General features: G+C 33.5%; 1 protein-coding gene across 1 annotated transcript in view; it reads right to left on the bottom strand.

Annotated features, from left to right (window-relative positions):
* The window catches only part of Dmd (dystrophin), a 2157654-nt gene that overhangs the window by 1253419 nt on the left and 886066 nt on the right, over nt 1-18169 (bottom strand). The window contains exons 35-38 of the mRNA XM_045140973.1: nt 16895-17065; nt 6754-6933; nt 6347-6475; nt 4259-4429 (exon numbers count right to left, since the gene is read on the bottom strand). Of these exons, the coding sequence (XP_044996908.1) occupies nt 4259-4429; nt 6347-6475; nt 6754-6933; nt 16895-17065 (651 nt within the window). The remainder of the gene's footprint in view (nt 1-4258; nt 4430-6346; nt 6476-6753; nt 6934-16894; nt 17066-18169) is intronic.

Genomic DNA, 18169 nt, shown 5'->3' with positions numbered 1-18169 from the left:
TGTGTGTGTGTGTTACATTATATATTTTATGGAAAATCCACTGGCTTTCTCATTAGTTTTCTTGTAACTCACTATAAACTGTAAATTTGTTTTGAACCACAAAACAATTCTTTTTACACATACTGACAGCCCTAGTTCCCTAATTAGTTTCCCTAGCTTAACTCTCCACACAAACACAACTGGGCTAATCTTTCAATAGTCCAAGAAAGAAAGGTATCTGGAAAATTGTGCTGTATACTGAAGTAAGTATGGCCTACTAATCTTGTGTCAAGTCTCTTCACACTGTCTGACCATGCTCTTCAGTGTTAACATCCACAACCATGCTTCATGCTCCTTGCCTATTATTCCATAAGCAATCTGAATCATTCTGTAATTAATTATTCTGTATATGAGCTTTTTCATAGATTTAGTAAAAAGTGTTATGCTCTTCAAGTATCTGGAAGGACTTCTAAAACCAAACACCATTTGTAAAGAACCTCAACCCAGTATTCATGAACATATATTGTGCCACCATTTACCAGAAAGTTGTAAATTCAAATCCATCATATATTTCCTAGTAACAGTCTCTTTGGGACCACATATTGTTACCTGAAAATAGCATAGGCTAAAATTCATCAAGCTCTCTCCCTTTCTCCAACCATAGTTTTATTAGTCACTTAAGATCCACCTCAACTCTCATCCCTCCAAATGCTAGCCCTCTTCCCAGTTTGGCTTCTATGCAAATGAGGAGGAGAAGAATTGTCCTAAGCAACAGAACTCAAATATTTATTTTTGTTATTCTAATTTCTCTTCTAAGTGTTTGTTTCATAGGACTTGCAGATTCTGATAGCATTCCCTTTCTGTAAGACCATAACAACATGCACAGATCCCCTAAAGCAAAATAAGCTGAGACAAGGTATCACTTTTCTTTGATTTCATCAACTTTACCGAAGGCTCTTAAATAGTATTTGGTGGATATTTATAATTCTGACATACTCCATTTCTTTGCACTGATTTCATGCAGATTAGAAAAGGTAAAGACATTTCAAATTTGATACTTGAGTCATCAAAATGAGATAAAAAGAGGCAATATTTTAAAGGCTAAATTCTAGTACTTCTTAAGTGAGTCCATTTGATTTTTTTGGGCTGGTCTTTGTCATGGAAATAGTAAAGACATATCTGTCATTTTAGCTTTAGTTCATTCCAGCAATGAGTCAAAAAGAGAAGTCTTTTTTCTTAGTTTTTCATCAGTTTTTGTCCTCAAGATTTGGCCACAATATATCTCCCATAAGTAATCTATTTAACCATTTTATATCTTTATAAAACAATAAGTTTCCTAAATGTGTTTCTTAAATTAATTTATCTTCACTAAGACTTCAGCAAATATCAACTAGTGCTAGTTTTTTTTTTTTTTGGGGGGGGGGCGCTTTTGAATTTCTTGTGATGGGCTTTCTGTCAGAGGCAAAATAATATATATATATATTGTCAGAGACAATATTTTATTTTTCATTGAATAGTAAATGGAGTAGCTGCCAGTGAGTGGTCAGTATATTTTGATCTTTGTAGTTGACTTTCAAAAGATATCCTAAAAAACATGTTTTTCATTGAGTTCATAATCAACCACCTATAGAGTTCCAACATACTTTAATGCTTCCTTTATTTGTATAGTTTTACCCCAGATTATTGCCTCTATGAAACCTGTCTTTAGAACCAAGCATGTAATAGTCATATTCTCAAACAATCTACTCATACGTGAAGCCTAAGTAGCTTGGTTTTGAGGTCAAGTGCCACCAAAAAATTCCAGATATTAACTCCACAAGAAAAATCAGATATAAAGGAAGAAATATCATTTTCCTACTAAAGATAAATATTTGCCATTTTCAAAGGGACAGGAAACCTTGAACTGATCTAACTCAGATATTTAACACCATATTGTATGGGGAAAGCATATAAATCTTGCATTCAGTCATCAGAAGTAAACAATATAAAATAACATAATTCATGCCCAACTAGTAACTCTGCTATTTTACCTTTTCACAATCAAATGTAAATAACTATTTGTTGGGGTTAAGTCTAATTGCCTATTTTAAAAGTACATATTCAAGAGTAGTGTCTTATCATACAATCAAACAGATATATCTTTCAAGTGCTAACAAAGTCAGATGTGCAGGTAAGTTTTTTAAGTCTTGTTATCTGCTAGAATTACCTCACCCATAATTGAAAATATTTTTCAAGGTTTGACAATAAAAAAGCATATTTTTGACTACATTGTATGGGATTCTGAGCTTGTAAACAGATAGTTCTTACATAAGTAGAATTACATCCTTATATCTGTGCATTCTCTTGTAAAATGGAAGCTCACTATCTATCATTCATTGGTGCAATGAGTAGTTTAGAAAATAGTCAAATAGACTTTATCTATGTTTTTTTTTTATTTTAACATTATTGCAAAGCATAACAGTCTTGTAAAACCCCAACCTAGGGATAATACTACAGCTAGTAATTTTTTCCTAAATAAGAAAAAAAATAGGAAAACTTTGTAAAGTCAAACATGGATTATTTAATCAATTAGTATGTAACTGAAATAATTCATTTGAAATATTATGCCTTGATTTGAAGAAGAAATAAAATGTTTTTGACTTTCTCTCTTGATGCCTAAATTCCAAATTAATGTTAATAAATTCAGGCACAATATGGATCAAAAACTCAGTATTTTGGTCACAAATTTGTCTTAGATCAGTCTGTCAAATCTATGGTGGAGTATAAATTCCCCTCACTGTTCAATGTAGCATCTGTGAGTCACAGTGTTATAACATAATGATACCATGTTTCTCTTAATATCTTATAGCAGAAAAAAATAAAATTGTCTACATGGTATGAGAAGAATATAAAACTTGGTAATGCACTGTACATGATTAAAATAAAAGTCCCTTTGTTATTTAGGATTTATCTTAAGACATAGCTATAGCCAGAAGTAAAAGCAATTATCTTTTTAATTCACAGAGCAAATACTTGAAGAACACCTATACACGAAAAACAAAATGTAAACACCTATAGGAATTGCACACTCTGGGAAGGTGATATTGAAAGGTATTAATGGTTAATATGCATGTCATGTAAATTTCTGATATACTTCATATAGTTTGAAGCATACTTATGTATATCACGTATATCAGGACTCATGCAAATATCATGGGAAGTGGAGTAATTTGAAAATAGGCATGATATCATTACGTGTCTACATTGATGACAATTATAGTCTGATTCTTCTGATTCTTTAAAATTAATACTTATTTGTCCTTTTGAATTTTATTTTTTCACACATATTTCATTAATTTTTTTTCTTTGAAATTATTTCTGTCAGCTAACAATATTACCAAAATTTGTTTCTTTTACACATACTTTTATATTTGAACATATCTCATGCAATATGCTTCAAACCACATTACACAAATATATTTTAGAAATGTTTCAAGCTACATTAGAAAAACATATTTTCAAATATTTCAAATTACATTAGATAAACATATGTTTGGAAACTATTAATAACATATGATTTTCCTCTCCATTCATTATTATACAAATAATAAAGTATATTGTGCAAAAGTACCACATCCTATTTTTCTTAATTAAATATGATAAATATTAATAGTATATAATACTAAAAATAGGATATGTGAGTTGTGCAATCATTTGTTTGTATGGCTTGAGCATTTCATTACAGCCTAATGGACTTTTGTTCACAGTGCTTTCCATTAGCCCAAGCAAGTTATCTAGTTACATATACATATGTATACAATAGGTAAAGAGGTACAAACACCCCAGTTCATGCAGGTGACATGCAAGACCACACTTTGGATAGTTTATATGCATTACACACAAGCAATATTGTATTTAGCAAAATATAACAGTGATGTTTTCTTTAGATAGATGTCATTTTTTTTTTATTTTGGCCTGAAATGAGGTCTGTTATTTTGATGTAGGTGGCTCTCTGAAAGTGCAAATGTAAACCATTGCAGAATGCAGTTTAGATTAGCTGTGGCAGGAAAAAAAATGTGTAGAAGAGAAAGAGAGAGAGAGAAAGAGGGAGAGGGGGAGAGAGACAGATCTCCCATGATAGTCAGTTGTAATATTTCCTTAACTACATTTTGGCCTTGTTGGCCTTCATTTTCTTTTTGAAAGCCTTGTTGTGGGTGTTTCTTGTCCCTTTCAGAGAACTGCACAACCTTTTCAAGAGATCATTTAGCACAAGTTTCCACCTTGGAGTAGATCTTCCTACCTTTCCAGTCTTAATTCTGTGAGAAATTGCTGCAAATCGATGGTTGAGCTCTGAGATTTTGGGCTCTATTATTTTCCTGCAGTGGTCACCACGGTTTGCCATTAAGGTTGCTGCTTGGTCACGTGTGGAGTCCACCTTTGAGTGGATGTCATTCATTTCAGCCTTCAAGTGCTATATTCCACGAGCAAGAAACAGGGCTTGAAGTTAGTAACTGACTTTAACATAGAATAAGGGAAAATACAGACAGGGGGGAGAGAGGGAGAAAGAGAGAGAGAAAAGAGGGAGAGTTTGAAGAAGGGATGAAAGAAGGGAGGGATGGGCATATGGAGAAGGTAGAAATATGCCAAAGTGTAGAATGAGAGGAACAAAACTAATTTCCAAACCTATATTCTGGTCAGTATGCATGCCTATGAATGTATTTAATTTGTTTCATCTGAGGAAGGACCATGGTTTCCTGAGTTCACTGCTATGTGACTTCATCTTTCTTATAACAATCAAATTATTTTATATTCAGTCTTATTTCATCTTATCTTAATTGAATTTAATATTTGTACTGCAACTCATAAATGTGCTCAGGAGGTCTGGAAAGATGGCTTAGCAGTTAAGATGCTTGACTGCATAGCCTAAAGACTCGCCAGAACCTATGTAAACCAGATGCACAAAGTGGCACATGCCTCTGGACTTTGTTTGCAGTGGCTAGAGGCCCTGATATGCCCATTCTCTCTCTCTACGTGCCCCCTCAAGTAAACAAATTAAATATTTTCTATAAACATGCTTAGGAGGGAAGGTAGCTGAAGGACATTTTTCTGCTGTTTCCTGGCACTTTTGAATGTACACTGAAAATTACAGCGCAAAATAAGGAATTATTAATTTACATAAGATTTATAAAATATCAATCCTCCAATTTAATTTGGGACAAATATGGCTTCAAACAGAGACAAAGTATCAGTATATATTTCACATTATTCCACATATCCTTTCCTAGGGTCCACATTTTCAAGGAAAGACTAATCAGAATAACAGTTTTAAATAAGGAGAAAGCTTGGGCCTATGTTTTCATGTGCATGAAATTATAAAACTTTAGTTTTGAGCCGGGCGTGGTGGTGCACGCCTTTAATCCCAGCACTCAGGAGGCAGAGGTAGGAGGATCGCAGAGAGTTCAAGGCCACCCTGAGACTACATAGTGAATTCCAGGTCAGCCTGAGCCAGAGTGAGACCCTACCTCGAAAAACAAACAAAAAAAAAAAAACAACAAACAAACAAAAAAAACCCCATTAGTTTACATAAGTCCTTTGTAATAAGCAATAAGTAGAGTATCACTTATTCAATATGCTTGGGTTCAAAATTGTTTTACATTTGGGATCTTTTGGATTTTGCAATATCTGAATATGAACAATAAGATACTGGGAATGTGATCCAAATCTAAACCAAAAATAAGTTATATTTCCAATGCAGCTATATATTTAGCTTTAACATAATTTGCAATAATTTAAAGCAGTTGTGATTATGAAACTAAGTTTTATGGTTTATAATTTTCCACTGTGGCATAATGTAAGTACTCAAAAATTGGGACTTTTGAAACACTTTTAGGTTTTTTTTTGTTTTGTTTTCAAGGTATTTTTGATTTTTTAATAAGATAAACAATGTATCTAATACAGGTATAATACATTGGCAAAATACTCAAATAATTTACTTTCAACTGGGCTGCATATATTTGCACAGAATTGTATTTATGTTAGGCACAAGAATACAATGTTGTCATTAAAATAAGTATGACTTTGCAATATGATAGCACAATAAATTATTACATTCCTTACTAAACAAAGTTTGAGAGTGGGAGTCTTATAGATGAGTTTGGAAAGATATCCAAATTATAGAAATCTACAATGTTATAAATTCCCATTCAAAATGAGACAGTAAGAAAAAATGAAGAAAGAATGGTAGGACAAACGGGAGGAAGGGAGAGAAGGAGGATACATGAACTGTTTTACTTGTTAAGATGTACTTGGTAGTTTCTAGGACAAACAGATGATTGAACTGACTGTTGTACAGTTTGAAAGTTACTTCTCACAAGATTTTGTTTGCTACCTTAAGAATGTCTTCTTTTTGTTGTGGTTTCTTTTTCTCAGATTCATCCAAAAGGGCATCAGCCTGCACAATCCACTTTGTGATGTGATCTATATTCTGGTCAAAGTTATCCATGTGTTTCTGGTATTCCTTAATTGTACAGAAACAGAACATGATGTTATTGCTTAGACAACCTTCTGAAAGGATATTTCCTACTCTCTAAAGTTCTAAAAATACACAACTATATTATTATTCAAATTATGTTAAAATGGGTTATCCATATGTAATAAGCACAAGTATATAAATACCTCTTAGAACGTATTAAAATGTGAAGTGGGAAAATTTTCAAACACATCTACACTTACTAGATTATTTTTTTTATGACATAGAGATGTGAAAAAGCTTCCTTTTATTTTTTTTTTACTTACCAGCAAAAGATTTAGCCATTCTTCTGCTCGTGAGGTGACAGCTATCCAGTTACTATTCAGAAGACTGAGTTTATCTTCCACCAAGGTCTCCTTCTTACCCAACACCGTTTTCAAGGCTTCTCCTAGCTCTGTGATACTCTTCAAATGAACCTTCTGTTTCTCAATCTCTTTCTGAGTAGCCTGGAACAATGATAGCATTAAGATTCAGGCAGCATTGTGTTTTCAGTATTTTATTATTATTATTATTATTTTAGAAAGAGAGAATGGGTGTGCCAGAACTTTTAGATGCTGCGAACTAACGCCAGATGCTTTCTCCCCCTGGTGGCACAATTGTGACATTGCATGCTTGCATCACTAGCTACGTGGAACCTGGAGTTTTGATCAGGAGTTCTTAGGCTTTGCAGTCAAGTGCCTTAACGGCTAAGCCATCTCTCCAGCCCTCAAGCAGCATATTTTACTGTTAACATTTAACACTTATTAATGAAATTTGTGTTCCATTTCTATAAATATATCATTTTGTTTTAAATATACAACCATGTGTTCATGAACTATAAAAACACACATACATAGGAGCCTCATTACTGATTATACAGGACAATATTTATATGTAAATATTGATTGAGTAGTTACTTATTATATATGTGTTTAATAATCATACAACATTTATAATTATTTTATTTACTTTATACATGTATCAGATAAAAGCAAACACTTAAATTTCATGTACAAATAAAGAAGTGCCTTTAGAAAAATCAACAATTATGGTACTATTGTATTTCTACAGCAGGCATAGTCAGCTTCGCTCAATACTTGCAAGCTTAAGAACCCTTTTAAGACCTTAAATTATAATATACAGGATTTTAAGTGAAACCAGTTATACTGAAATTAATGTAATGTACTTTTTAGTTATGTGATATAATTCACACTTTTAACAAGTTAACTACGAATATCTAGATAGCATTAGGAGTTAAAAAATGTTAACTATAACTTCTATATTGAAGTGAATTCAAAGGATAAATCATATCTTTGTCATTTTTCCGTTGATAACAAATTCACATGAACTGCTATTGATATCTGTTGCTTACATTTGCAATTAAAAATGTTTACTTTTGTGGCTGGAGAGATTGCTTGGTGGTTACTTGCCTAAAAAGCCTAATGACTGGAATTCAATTCTCTAGGACCCATGCACAAAGTAGTGTATCCACATGGAGTTAATTTGCAATGGGTGAACCCTGGTGTGCCCATTCTCCCTCCCTCTCTCTCTCTCTCTCTCTCTCTCTCTCTCTCTCTCTCTCTCTCTCTCGCACACACACACACACACACACACACACACACACACACACACACACACAAACTTGCAAATAAATAATTAAAATACTTTTTAAAATGTGTAATTTAAAGCTGGGGATGGTGGCACATGCCTTTAATCCCAGCACTCGGGAGGCAGAGGTAGGAGGATTGCCGTGAGTTCAAGGCCACCCTGAGATTACATGGTGAATTCCAGGTCAGTCTGAGATAGAGTGTGACCCTACCTCAAAAAACAAACCAATAAATAAATAAATAAATAAAGTGTAATTTACCTAGGTGTGGTGGTATACACCATCCATCCCGTCACTTGGGAGATTAAGTTAGGAGGACCCTATCTTGAAAAGCCAAAAAGTGCAATTTTCGTTATGAAAAGTAAAGGCTTTTTCCAATGAGAGTTCATAAACTCAATTTTATCGGCAGACATAGTGAATTCCAGGTTAGCCTGGGTTAGAATGAGATCCTATCCTAAAAAATCCCCCTCAAAAAATGTTCTATTTCTATTATGAGTGAAAAATAGAGATTTTTTTTTCCCCAATGAGAGTTCATATACTCAATTGTATCTGAGTATCTCAAGGTAAAAATTCATTTAAGAGTACCAACATTTCCCAAAACTTAATTTTCAGGAACATGAAACAAACAGATTTAATATGAGAAAAATGCATAGAACTTAAGAAAATGAGCATAGTACAAATGTTTTTATTTGTTCTACCTATATCACCCTATATGAGACATAGTATTACTAACTGCATAATTACCTTGTGTTTTCACGATTGCATCTGATACTATTCTTTTCTAGTATAAACACCAGTCTGTTAGACATTCACAGGAAGAGGAGTCAGCTCCTCAAAATATTTCTTCTCAAAAAAATAAACTGGTAATTACTAAAATTGCAGATAGAACACAAGCTAAAAAACTTTTTTTCAAATGGAGTCTTTATCAGACAAAGCCGAAGTCAAAGGAAGACAAAATGACAAAGTGACAAAGTGACAGCAATAATAAAGCTGAATAAGTTCATCTGCAGAGCCAAAGTAAGTTCTGCGCAAAGAGCAACAGAAGTGGTCGACAGAAAGAGAAAGATATTTGTGTGAGACAAGAGATCTCATTTATTCACTGTTTTTATTTATTTATTTGAGAGAAAGCGACAGAGAGAAAGAAAGAGACAGACTGAGTATGGAAGAACCAGAGACTTCTGCCAGTGCAAATAGAACTCCAGATAATATGTGCCACTATGTACATTTGGCTTTACATGTGCACTGGGAAAGTGAATCCAGGCCTTCAAGCTTTGAAAGCAAGCTTTTAGAGAAAGCATTAACTACTGAACCATCTCCCCAGCCCAGGAGATCTCATTTCTTATCCCTACATTCAATAATATGTCAGGTCCTATGGTTGAATTTAAGGCTGAAGAAAAGTATGATTGCATAGATGATGCTATATTTTGATGTAATAAGAGGATTACAAGTCCACTTTTATTACAGTAGCAACTAAATGAGAACTATACCCTGATATTAAGAGGTGTCACAATGTATCAAAATGTTTATCATGAATACCATTCATTTTACACATACATTACTCTGACACCTAAAATATTCATATTATTTTTGATGTGTTAAGTAGTAATGATTGGTAGCTTCACAATAAATTCTTGAAATATTTCTAACTAACTTTGATGGTTCCAAATAAATTTGCTGCCTATTTCCTAGCAAATGGATAGAACAAACTAATTTCTTCCTATAAAAACACACATGTGTTCATGGTAAGAATGAAAATGCACTGTGGCTGACTCCTCATATTTGCTAGTGAAGTTGATGATAGAAAATTTAAATTTTAAGTAATACACTTTATTTAGGATTCAGTAATCAGTCCATCAACTCTTTTTTTTTTTTTTTTTTTTTTTTTTTTTTTTTTTTTTTTTTTTTTTGGTTTTTTGAGGTAGGGTCTCACTCTAGCCCAGGCTGACCTGGAATTCACTATGTAGTCTCAGGGTGGCCTCGAACTCATGTGCTCCTCCTACCTCTGCCTCCCAAGTGCTGGGATTAAAGGCGTGCGCCACCACGCCCGGCTCTCGTCAACTCATTTTTTGATGTAGCAATAAACTGCAAAAACTTGCACCATCAGTTCCTGATTATTTCCTCAATTTTTTTGTGTGTCTTGTATGTGTGGTGCGTTTGTATGTGAATGTGTGTGTGTATGTGTATGTTGGCCAAGGTGGAATGTTGTATATCACACATTGCTTTTATACCAGGTCTTTTGTAGAGATGTAGTGTCTTTCCTGTTTTCAGCTGTTGCAGATATATGTTTCTCAGATCTCTTCTCCCCTGCAGGACTGGAATCACTACTGTGCATGGACATACCTAGCTGTTTATGCGGCATCTGGAGATTTGAACTTCGGAGTTCTCTCTTCCTCATACTTGTGCAAGAATTGCACTTAACTGCTAAAACCATCTCTTCAGCCCCAATTTTCTTCCTCCTTCACTGTATCTATCAAAGTCATCAAGAGGGTAGACTTGGTGCCTTAGAAACATACAGAAATAGCTATTTTCCTCCAGGGGTAGAAAGCAAAGCTCATGTGGCTATGAAAATCTCCCTAACTCTACTTCAATCTCATATTTTTGCAAGGTTAATATATTTTAAATAATTTTGAAGGGATATTACTTGTCAGATTTTCAGGATACCTTTTGGACATGAAGTCCTAGTATTATCTGTATAATTTAAAACATTTCTTTGGTGCTCTCCATAGGGGAAGTTAGACTTCAGCTTTATGTAGCCTCACTTTTATTTAAATACTTATCATAATACTCTTGTTGACATGTTCTTTTTCCAGACACTGTTGAACTTTTATTTATTTTAAATATTACATATATTGTACACAGGTTTCTTCTAAGAAGAATGAAGAATTAAGTAACAGTTTTAGAAAAAGTATCATAAAATATCACCTTATCCTAGAAACCAAGCTGGGACACAGCTATAAAATTCCTACGTCCTGAAGCTGCTTTGCAAGGTGCTAGAAAAGAAAAGCCATAAATCCAGCTGTGGGTTTTGTATATGTTACAACAGATCTACAAGTTAACATGTGACCACTGGCATAATAATGGCAAGAGAGTTATGGGATTAACATATTGCTCTTAGATTGGATTCAAGGCCAGTTCCACAAAAGGGGAATCATGCCTGATCCTGTAAATTTGGACAAAAGTCTATGGCTGTGGACTCAGGCACAAAGAGGGATCCTAATAATGTAGTTATACTCACTGGGCAGTGTGTCAAAATGCCTTCTAATTATCTGTTTGTTCCTAGGGATTGGTACTGCTTGCCCCCTCAAGCATTGAAGTTTCTTTATGCAAAGGGCAGAGGTTAATGTAGAAATGTGTAGTTGGCAACGTTACCAAGAATAAGGGATTACTGTGTTTTCAGCCCTGCATATATTATCTAACCTATACCTTCTAAGGCTCAGGAAAACTCACAGAGGATGAAGCAGAAGGAAGGGGAAGGAGGACTTCAGAATTCTGTGCTCTGGATACAACATAACTGTTGTACTCATGAAGTCACAGTGAATGTGCCCTCCTACACACTACTGATCTGTCCGTGTTTCATCATGAATGAGAGAGGTACTCTTGACGGTCCATTCCTCTCAGAGTAGCTTGTGGAAAATGTGGATTGCTTGGAGATGAAGAGCCCCACCCATGATCATGCAAGCAACCCTAAGTTAACTCAGTGGGTCAAAACAATGAAAACAAGGCATGAAATAGGATAGAGATTAAATAGGAAGAAGGATTTCTGATGACAAGAAGGAGATTAGAGAGGGTAAATAATGGGAGTGAGATCAAAATGGAAGATATACATGTATGAAAGTGTCAATTTTTTAATGTACCATAACTGAGTGAGTTCTGGAGCCTGTTACTATATGTAACTATTTCAGATAGTATTTCTAGTCATTGAGAAAGAGTGTTTTCCCCCTTTCCCTACATTATATTTTCATTGGAAGAAGTTAAACAAATAACCTTATTATCTAAATTATAAGATGTATATTTATCACATATTGAGATGTTGAAATTTTAGGCAAAGTATACAATTAATATTTGTTTTAGTATATGTATTTATTATTCCTCAATGCTGTGATGAAATCATTTGTATATCACACAATCTAATATGCTAACTGCTGTTTTGAGTTCAAACATTCTACCATGGCTAGAGGTTTGCAGCATATTTTACTATTAGGCTAATGTGATGGAATAAGAAAATGATAAATTAAGAAATATGTAAAACATTAAGAAGTGGGTTTTATCACAATGAATATTGACTTTTTATTTACAATGTATTCTCTATTAAAGAAGATTTTCATAAAATGCATAATTTACAGAATAGAAATTAAAGCTATAACTATAATGACAATGAATAGTGACTTTAGTGGCATTTAACAGATGTTCTATTTTCTAAATAACAGCTGGTTGCTGCATTCATTGTACCAAGTTAATGATCTGCTAGTGATATTTCACTTCACACATAAATTACTGTGCTGTCTCTTAAAAATACATATTTTTCATGGGAATGATACTGTAACAGACTGTAGAAATAAGTAATAGTTCTCATAGTTTTATCACTAATTGGAATGATGAGTTGAGGCAATTATCCATATAATCTTGTAGTAGAAACTAGACTTCTTTAAACTATTAAAGGTGACTGTTTAAAATATATGGAGTATGGCTGTCTTATCTGGATGTTGATCCCGTTAGGCTACATGAAATGCATGAATCTTATATAAATGACATTTTCTAGTGATTCATATCTCTTGTATTTACTGGCTACACCTAAAAAGACCAATAGAATCAGGAGCTCTGGGATGGGCTCTAGGCATTGGTATACATGCAGCTAATGTTTCCAGCCACTGACCAAATATATATATATTTTCTGTTGTTAGGTTTTATTGAGTAACAGTCATTACATTTTAGAAGGGAAAGGGTAACAAAAGGGTTATTGAGGAAGCTTATTTTTTTTTTTCTTTCTGACATTGAATTGTATAAAACAAATTATCTGTAAGAAGTGTGAAAGGTAAAATAGTTACATAGGCAACTTTAAACATTAATTATCTTGTGTTTTTAATGTGCTAACTAGGATGCAATATTTTCTGTGTAGTAATTCTTTTAGATAACTTTTGGACTAAGAGTACATTTGTACAAATAATCTGTCAATTTTCCAAAAAAAAAAAAACCTGGTAGATATAAATTATTTAAAAATCTGAAGGTTTGGCTGGTGGAGATGGCTCAGCGGTTAAATATACTTCCATACAAAGCCTACTGGCCCAAGTTTGATTCTTCCATACCTACATTAAGCCAGATGCACAGAGCACCACATGCATTTGTAGTTTATTTGCAGTGGCAAGACTTCCTACTACACCCATTCATTCTCTCTATCCCCCCTCTCTCTATCTGCTTGCAAATGAATCAAAACTATTTTTTAAGCTAATGGTTATAATATAGTATGGGAGGAATAAATATTTTGTAAAGGAGTCATATTTGATTATTTTATCATTTAAATGGTACCATGAAAATTAACAAAGTTTAATTGAGCTGAATGATTTAACTGACTCAGAAATTTTGATTAATGGCACTAAATTAGAAATCAATGAAAGCTGCTAGTGGTTCAATAAGAAAATCATACATATTAAACTTTGCTAGAACTTGTATTTTCTAAATATAATGAGAAACAGAAGTAAACTTTTGTACAGTTGTACAGGTACTTTCTTATAGCAATATGTTCATACTCAATTCATATGCTGAACCATTTGGGGCATTAATGGAATATTCAGACATGATTTGTTTATATCAAACTAATAAATTTCATTTAGAAACTTAGAACTTATTATTATTATTATTATTATTATGCTGTGTAACTATTAAAAAACCTTACTTATAGCATTGTGATTTAATAAGACATACTTATTCTCATCTATAAAATGGGAACATTTGATCAGATGACTATTCATTTTCAAATGAACTTTAGTATTCTTTTATCCTATCTATTTTAAATGTGTTTTATACCAGAGATAAACAACTTAATGGAATAAGGATTTATTTTTGGCTTTGACCTCATAGGTAATAGCCCATGCTTGGATTACTGCATTGCTTTAAGATTTGTTGCCATGCAAGAAAATAAAATAAAAAAAAAATAAAAACCATGAGAGAAGTTAATAGTGGGGGAAAAGTTTATTTCATGGAAACCAGGGATAAGATAAATAAAAGAGGTAGGGAATCTAAATAGATCTACTTCCTACAAACGTACCCCATCTGCTAGATTAACCCATTGATACATTAGTGTGCCTTCATGATCTAATCACCCCTAAATAGTGCAACCAACCAGAAACCAAGACTTCCACACATGAGCTTTTGGTAAAGCATTTCATACACAAATACATCAGGCTGCTAGGAAGATTGCTGACAGATTTGTACATATTTGATTGTGTTTCTGATGACTAATCCTAAAAGTCAAAGAAAGACCCTTTTATTTATTTATTTATTTATTTGAGAGCAACAGACACAGAGAGAAAGACAGATAGAGGGAGAGAGAGAGAATGGGGGCGCCAGGACTTCCAGCCTCTGCAAACGAACTCCAGACGCGTGCGCCCGCTTGTGCATCTGGCTAACGTGGGACCTGGGGAACCGAGCCTCGAACCGGGGTCCTTAGGCTTCACAGGCAAGTGCTTAACCGCTAAGCCATCTCTCCAGCCCATGACCCATTTTTATACTGGCAAATTATGTGGGCATTTTTAGCACCTTTAATTACGTAAAACACAGGAATGAACTGCTTTAAGAAAGGTAATTCTTTCTAATGAGTGTGCATCCTCTCTGTACTCATTTTTTTATTGGATCATTTCAGCAGGATACAAGTCAACTCAACTATAGACCACATTTTGCTGTTGTTCTGTTAAGTATGTCAGGCTACAAAAGTTCTGTTCAATGGAATAAGAGCTGATAAATGGAAGACACTCTTAAAATGCACCTTTAAGAGATAACTCGTTGTCCTGTACTTCATAACCTCCCTTGATGTGGGTGAAATTTAAAGTGTAGCAGTGGTGACCAAACTTTATTCAAAGTGTCCAAATGAAAAACACTACACAAAGATGGGTTGAATATTACCCAAGTCTATGGATGTTTTCCTGTAACAAAACTACTAACTTTATATTAGATAAAAATACATGTTCCTGAAAACCTGTATTTTGGGGGTTTTCTTACTATAGCCCAACCTGTACCTACACATAGAATTGTTGACATAATTTAGACAAACAGAAATGTATTATATATTTGAATGTTAAGAAAAAAATAGGCCAATGTAATTTTTAATGTGTACCACCGATTTGGTGCTTATTACTACAAATTCATATTAATCCTGACGTAATAAATATAATTCACTATCATATCATCATAGCTCTCTTATTAATAGGAAGAAAATTTATTTCAGTTTTAATTTTTTTTTTTTAGTTTTAGTTTGTTTATTTAACAAAAAGAAAGAGGGGAGAGAGAAATCAAGAGGGGGAGAATAGGCGCACCAGGGCCTCCAGCCACTGCAAACAAACTCCAGACACATGTGCCATCTTGTGCATCTGGCTAACGTTGGTCCTGGGAAATTGAACCTGGGTCCTTTGGCTTTGCAGGCAAATGCCTTTAACTGCTAAATCATCCCTCCAGCCCTATTTCAATTTTTTTTAAAATTTTTATTTATTTATTTGAGAGCGACAGACACAGAGAGAAAGACAGATAGAGGGAGAGAGAGAGAGAGAGAATGGGCGCGCCAGTGCTTCCAGCCTCTGCAAAAGAACTCCAGACGCGTGTGCCCCCTTGTGCATCTGGCTAACGTGGGACCTGGGGAACTGAGCCTCGAACCGGGGTCCTTAGGCTTCACAGGCAAGCACTTAACCGCTAAGCCATCTCTCCAGCCCTATTTCAATTTTTTTTTATGCAATAAAATTTTACTACTAATCGTCTGCATCTATAAAAAGAAAAATTACTTTTCACTTTAATATTATAACTTTTTACATAATGCACTTAATATTTTGCAACTTTGAATCATATATATATATATATATATATATATATATATATATATATATATATGAAATCAGCATTGAACTAGAGTAAAACACATTTTAACTAACACATTCACTCATTTATTCACTTTAAAAAATCAAGAGATGTATGTTAGATATATTTTTATAATATGACAAAAGTTTTGGTAAACTTTTGGATGGGAATATTTTATGACTATCACTACTTTCTTTCTATGAGAATAATCTCAAGCAATTTAATAATGGGACATCTATAATATATTAAGTTATAAGTATTTGACATTAAATGTTTGGCAGCAAAAATGCCTTGTGGGCTGTCAGAGTTACAAGAATTTTCCTTATAAGGATAAAAGGAGCTCCTATATCTTTTGGTCACAGAACCATCCAGGCCCCTTTAGATACTTTTGTGATCATGAAGTTGACAATGTGCTGATATTTAAAGTCTTTCCAGATCAATGTTCCATTCACTCTTCTTGCCATTTTCATGGTTGTGGGGTTGGTCTGTGCTCTTTGGTAGAAGATATAGTTTCATCCCTGAACTGATTTTCTTGCGTTCTCTGTATGTTTGTGGGTCTGTATTTGTGTCCAAATCCAATTTAAGTTATAATAGACTCTTCTGAAAACTTACCGTGGGACATATCATGGTCTTGAAAGCAAAAATTAAGCAATGTCTTAGATATCATTGTATAATGCTGCACATTAATACTTGCTTATAAATTGTATTAGTATATTATATGTTTACGTATATGTAAACATAACTTTCTGTAATATGAGATTTACCTTTCCCCAGGCAATTTCAGAATCCAAATTACTCGGCATTCCTTCAACTGCTGATCTCTTTGTCAATTCTGTATCAGTAGCTGCCAGCCATTCTGTCAAGACATTCATTTCCTTTCTCATCTTACGTGACAATTTCAAACATTTCTCTAACTGTTGTTTTCTTTCTGTTACCTGAGGAAAAAAATAATAATAAAATGAAATTTGACTTATTTTTAATTCGGGTTTATGTGTAGCTACTTAAGAGGAACTTATATTTTATTCATTGCAAAATAACTATTTTCTTGCATGCTATTTTTATCATACTTTAAAAATCTTCTCAATTATAATAGCAACTAAAAAAATAGAATATGTGAGAGCCTTTGTCTAAAAGGACACATCTGCTGTTATAGACAAAAACAACTGTGTGAATTTTTCTTTAAGATAATTTTTTAAAAGTATGGCCAAAGTCTGGAAGACAGAAGATGATATAAGTCAAATTGAATATATGTTCTATGTCTTGTAGAAAACTTGTAGTCATTTGGCAAACTGATGGACAGTTTTACACCACTTTCATACACAAATGAATTTTTCTCTTCCTAGCAAAGTATCCAAAATGAGAAATACTTCTCCCCAGAGGCAAACATTTCCACAATACATAAAATTATGTATTTCATCTTCACTGCTACCTTAAAGTGTTTTATTCTTGACAAAACAACTCTAATCATAGAGTACTTTCTCCATAGACATAATTTTCAATCAAATAATTCAAATGAAGGCAGGATAAATTATATACAAACTTTTTATCTTATCAATGGAAAACTGCATGACAAATAATGTCCCAGATGCTTATATAGGAAATTAAGAATTATATATTTCACTACCATTGTGTCTCAGGATTGTAGCTAAGTTGACATGTATTATTTTTTCTTACAAGTTTCATATATTTCTCTACAATCATTTTAGAAGTGTATTTTGATAAAAATTGTTGATTTTTTGTTCTAATTAAAAAAAATAAAGCTTAGGATCTCTTTATAAGTGGCAGTCAACTCAGCAAACACAACTTGCCAAGTCTACCACATCGTGAGGTGATTCTACTATACTCCTCCAAGTTGCATGAAGAAAGAAGCATCTCATTATACTTCATGTGCTTTGTATAAGGCAGGAAATGAAACCTACCACTGACTGGTTGCAAGCCAGAAAAGAAGCCAGTAGAAATTATATAAAGTTTTAATTTTTTCTATGCTGTTTTTTAGCCAGTTTTGTTTGTTAATTGTTTTCATGATATGTAAAAATATG

Source organism: Jaculus jaculus, chromosome X (assembly GCF_020740685.1).
Source record: "Jaculus jaculus isolate mJacJac1 chromosome X, mJacJac1.mat.Y.cur, whole genome shotgun sequence".
NCBI classification, from domain to species: domain Eukaryota; kingdom Metazoa; phylum Chordata; class Mammalia; order Rodentia; family Dipodidae; genus Jaculus; species Jaculus jaculus.
Note: the sequence above shows the minus strand (reverse complement) of the source record. Positions and strands in the feature narration are given on the sequence as shown.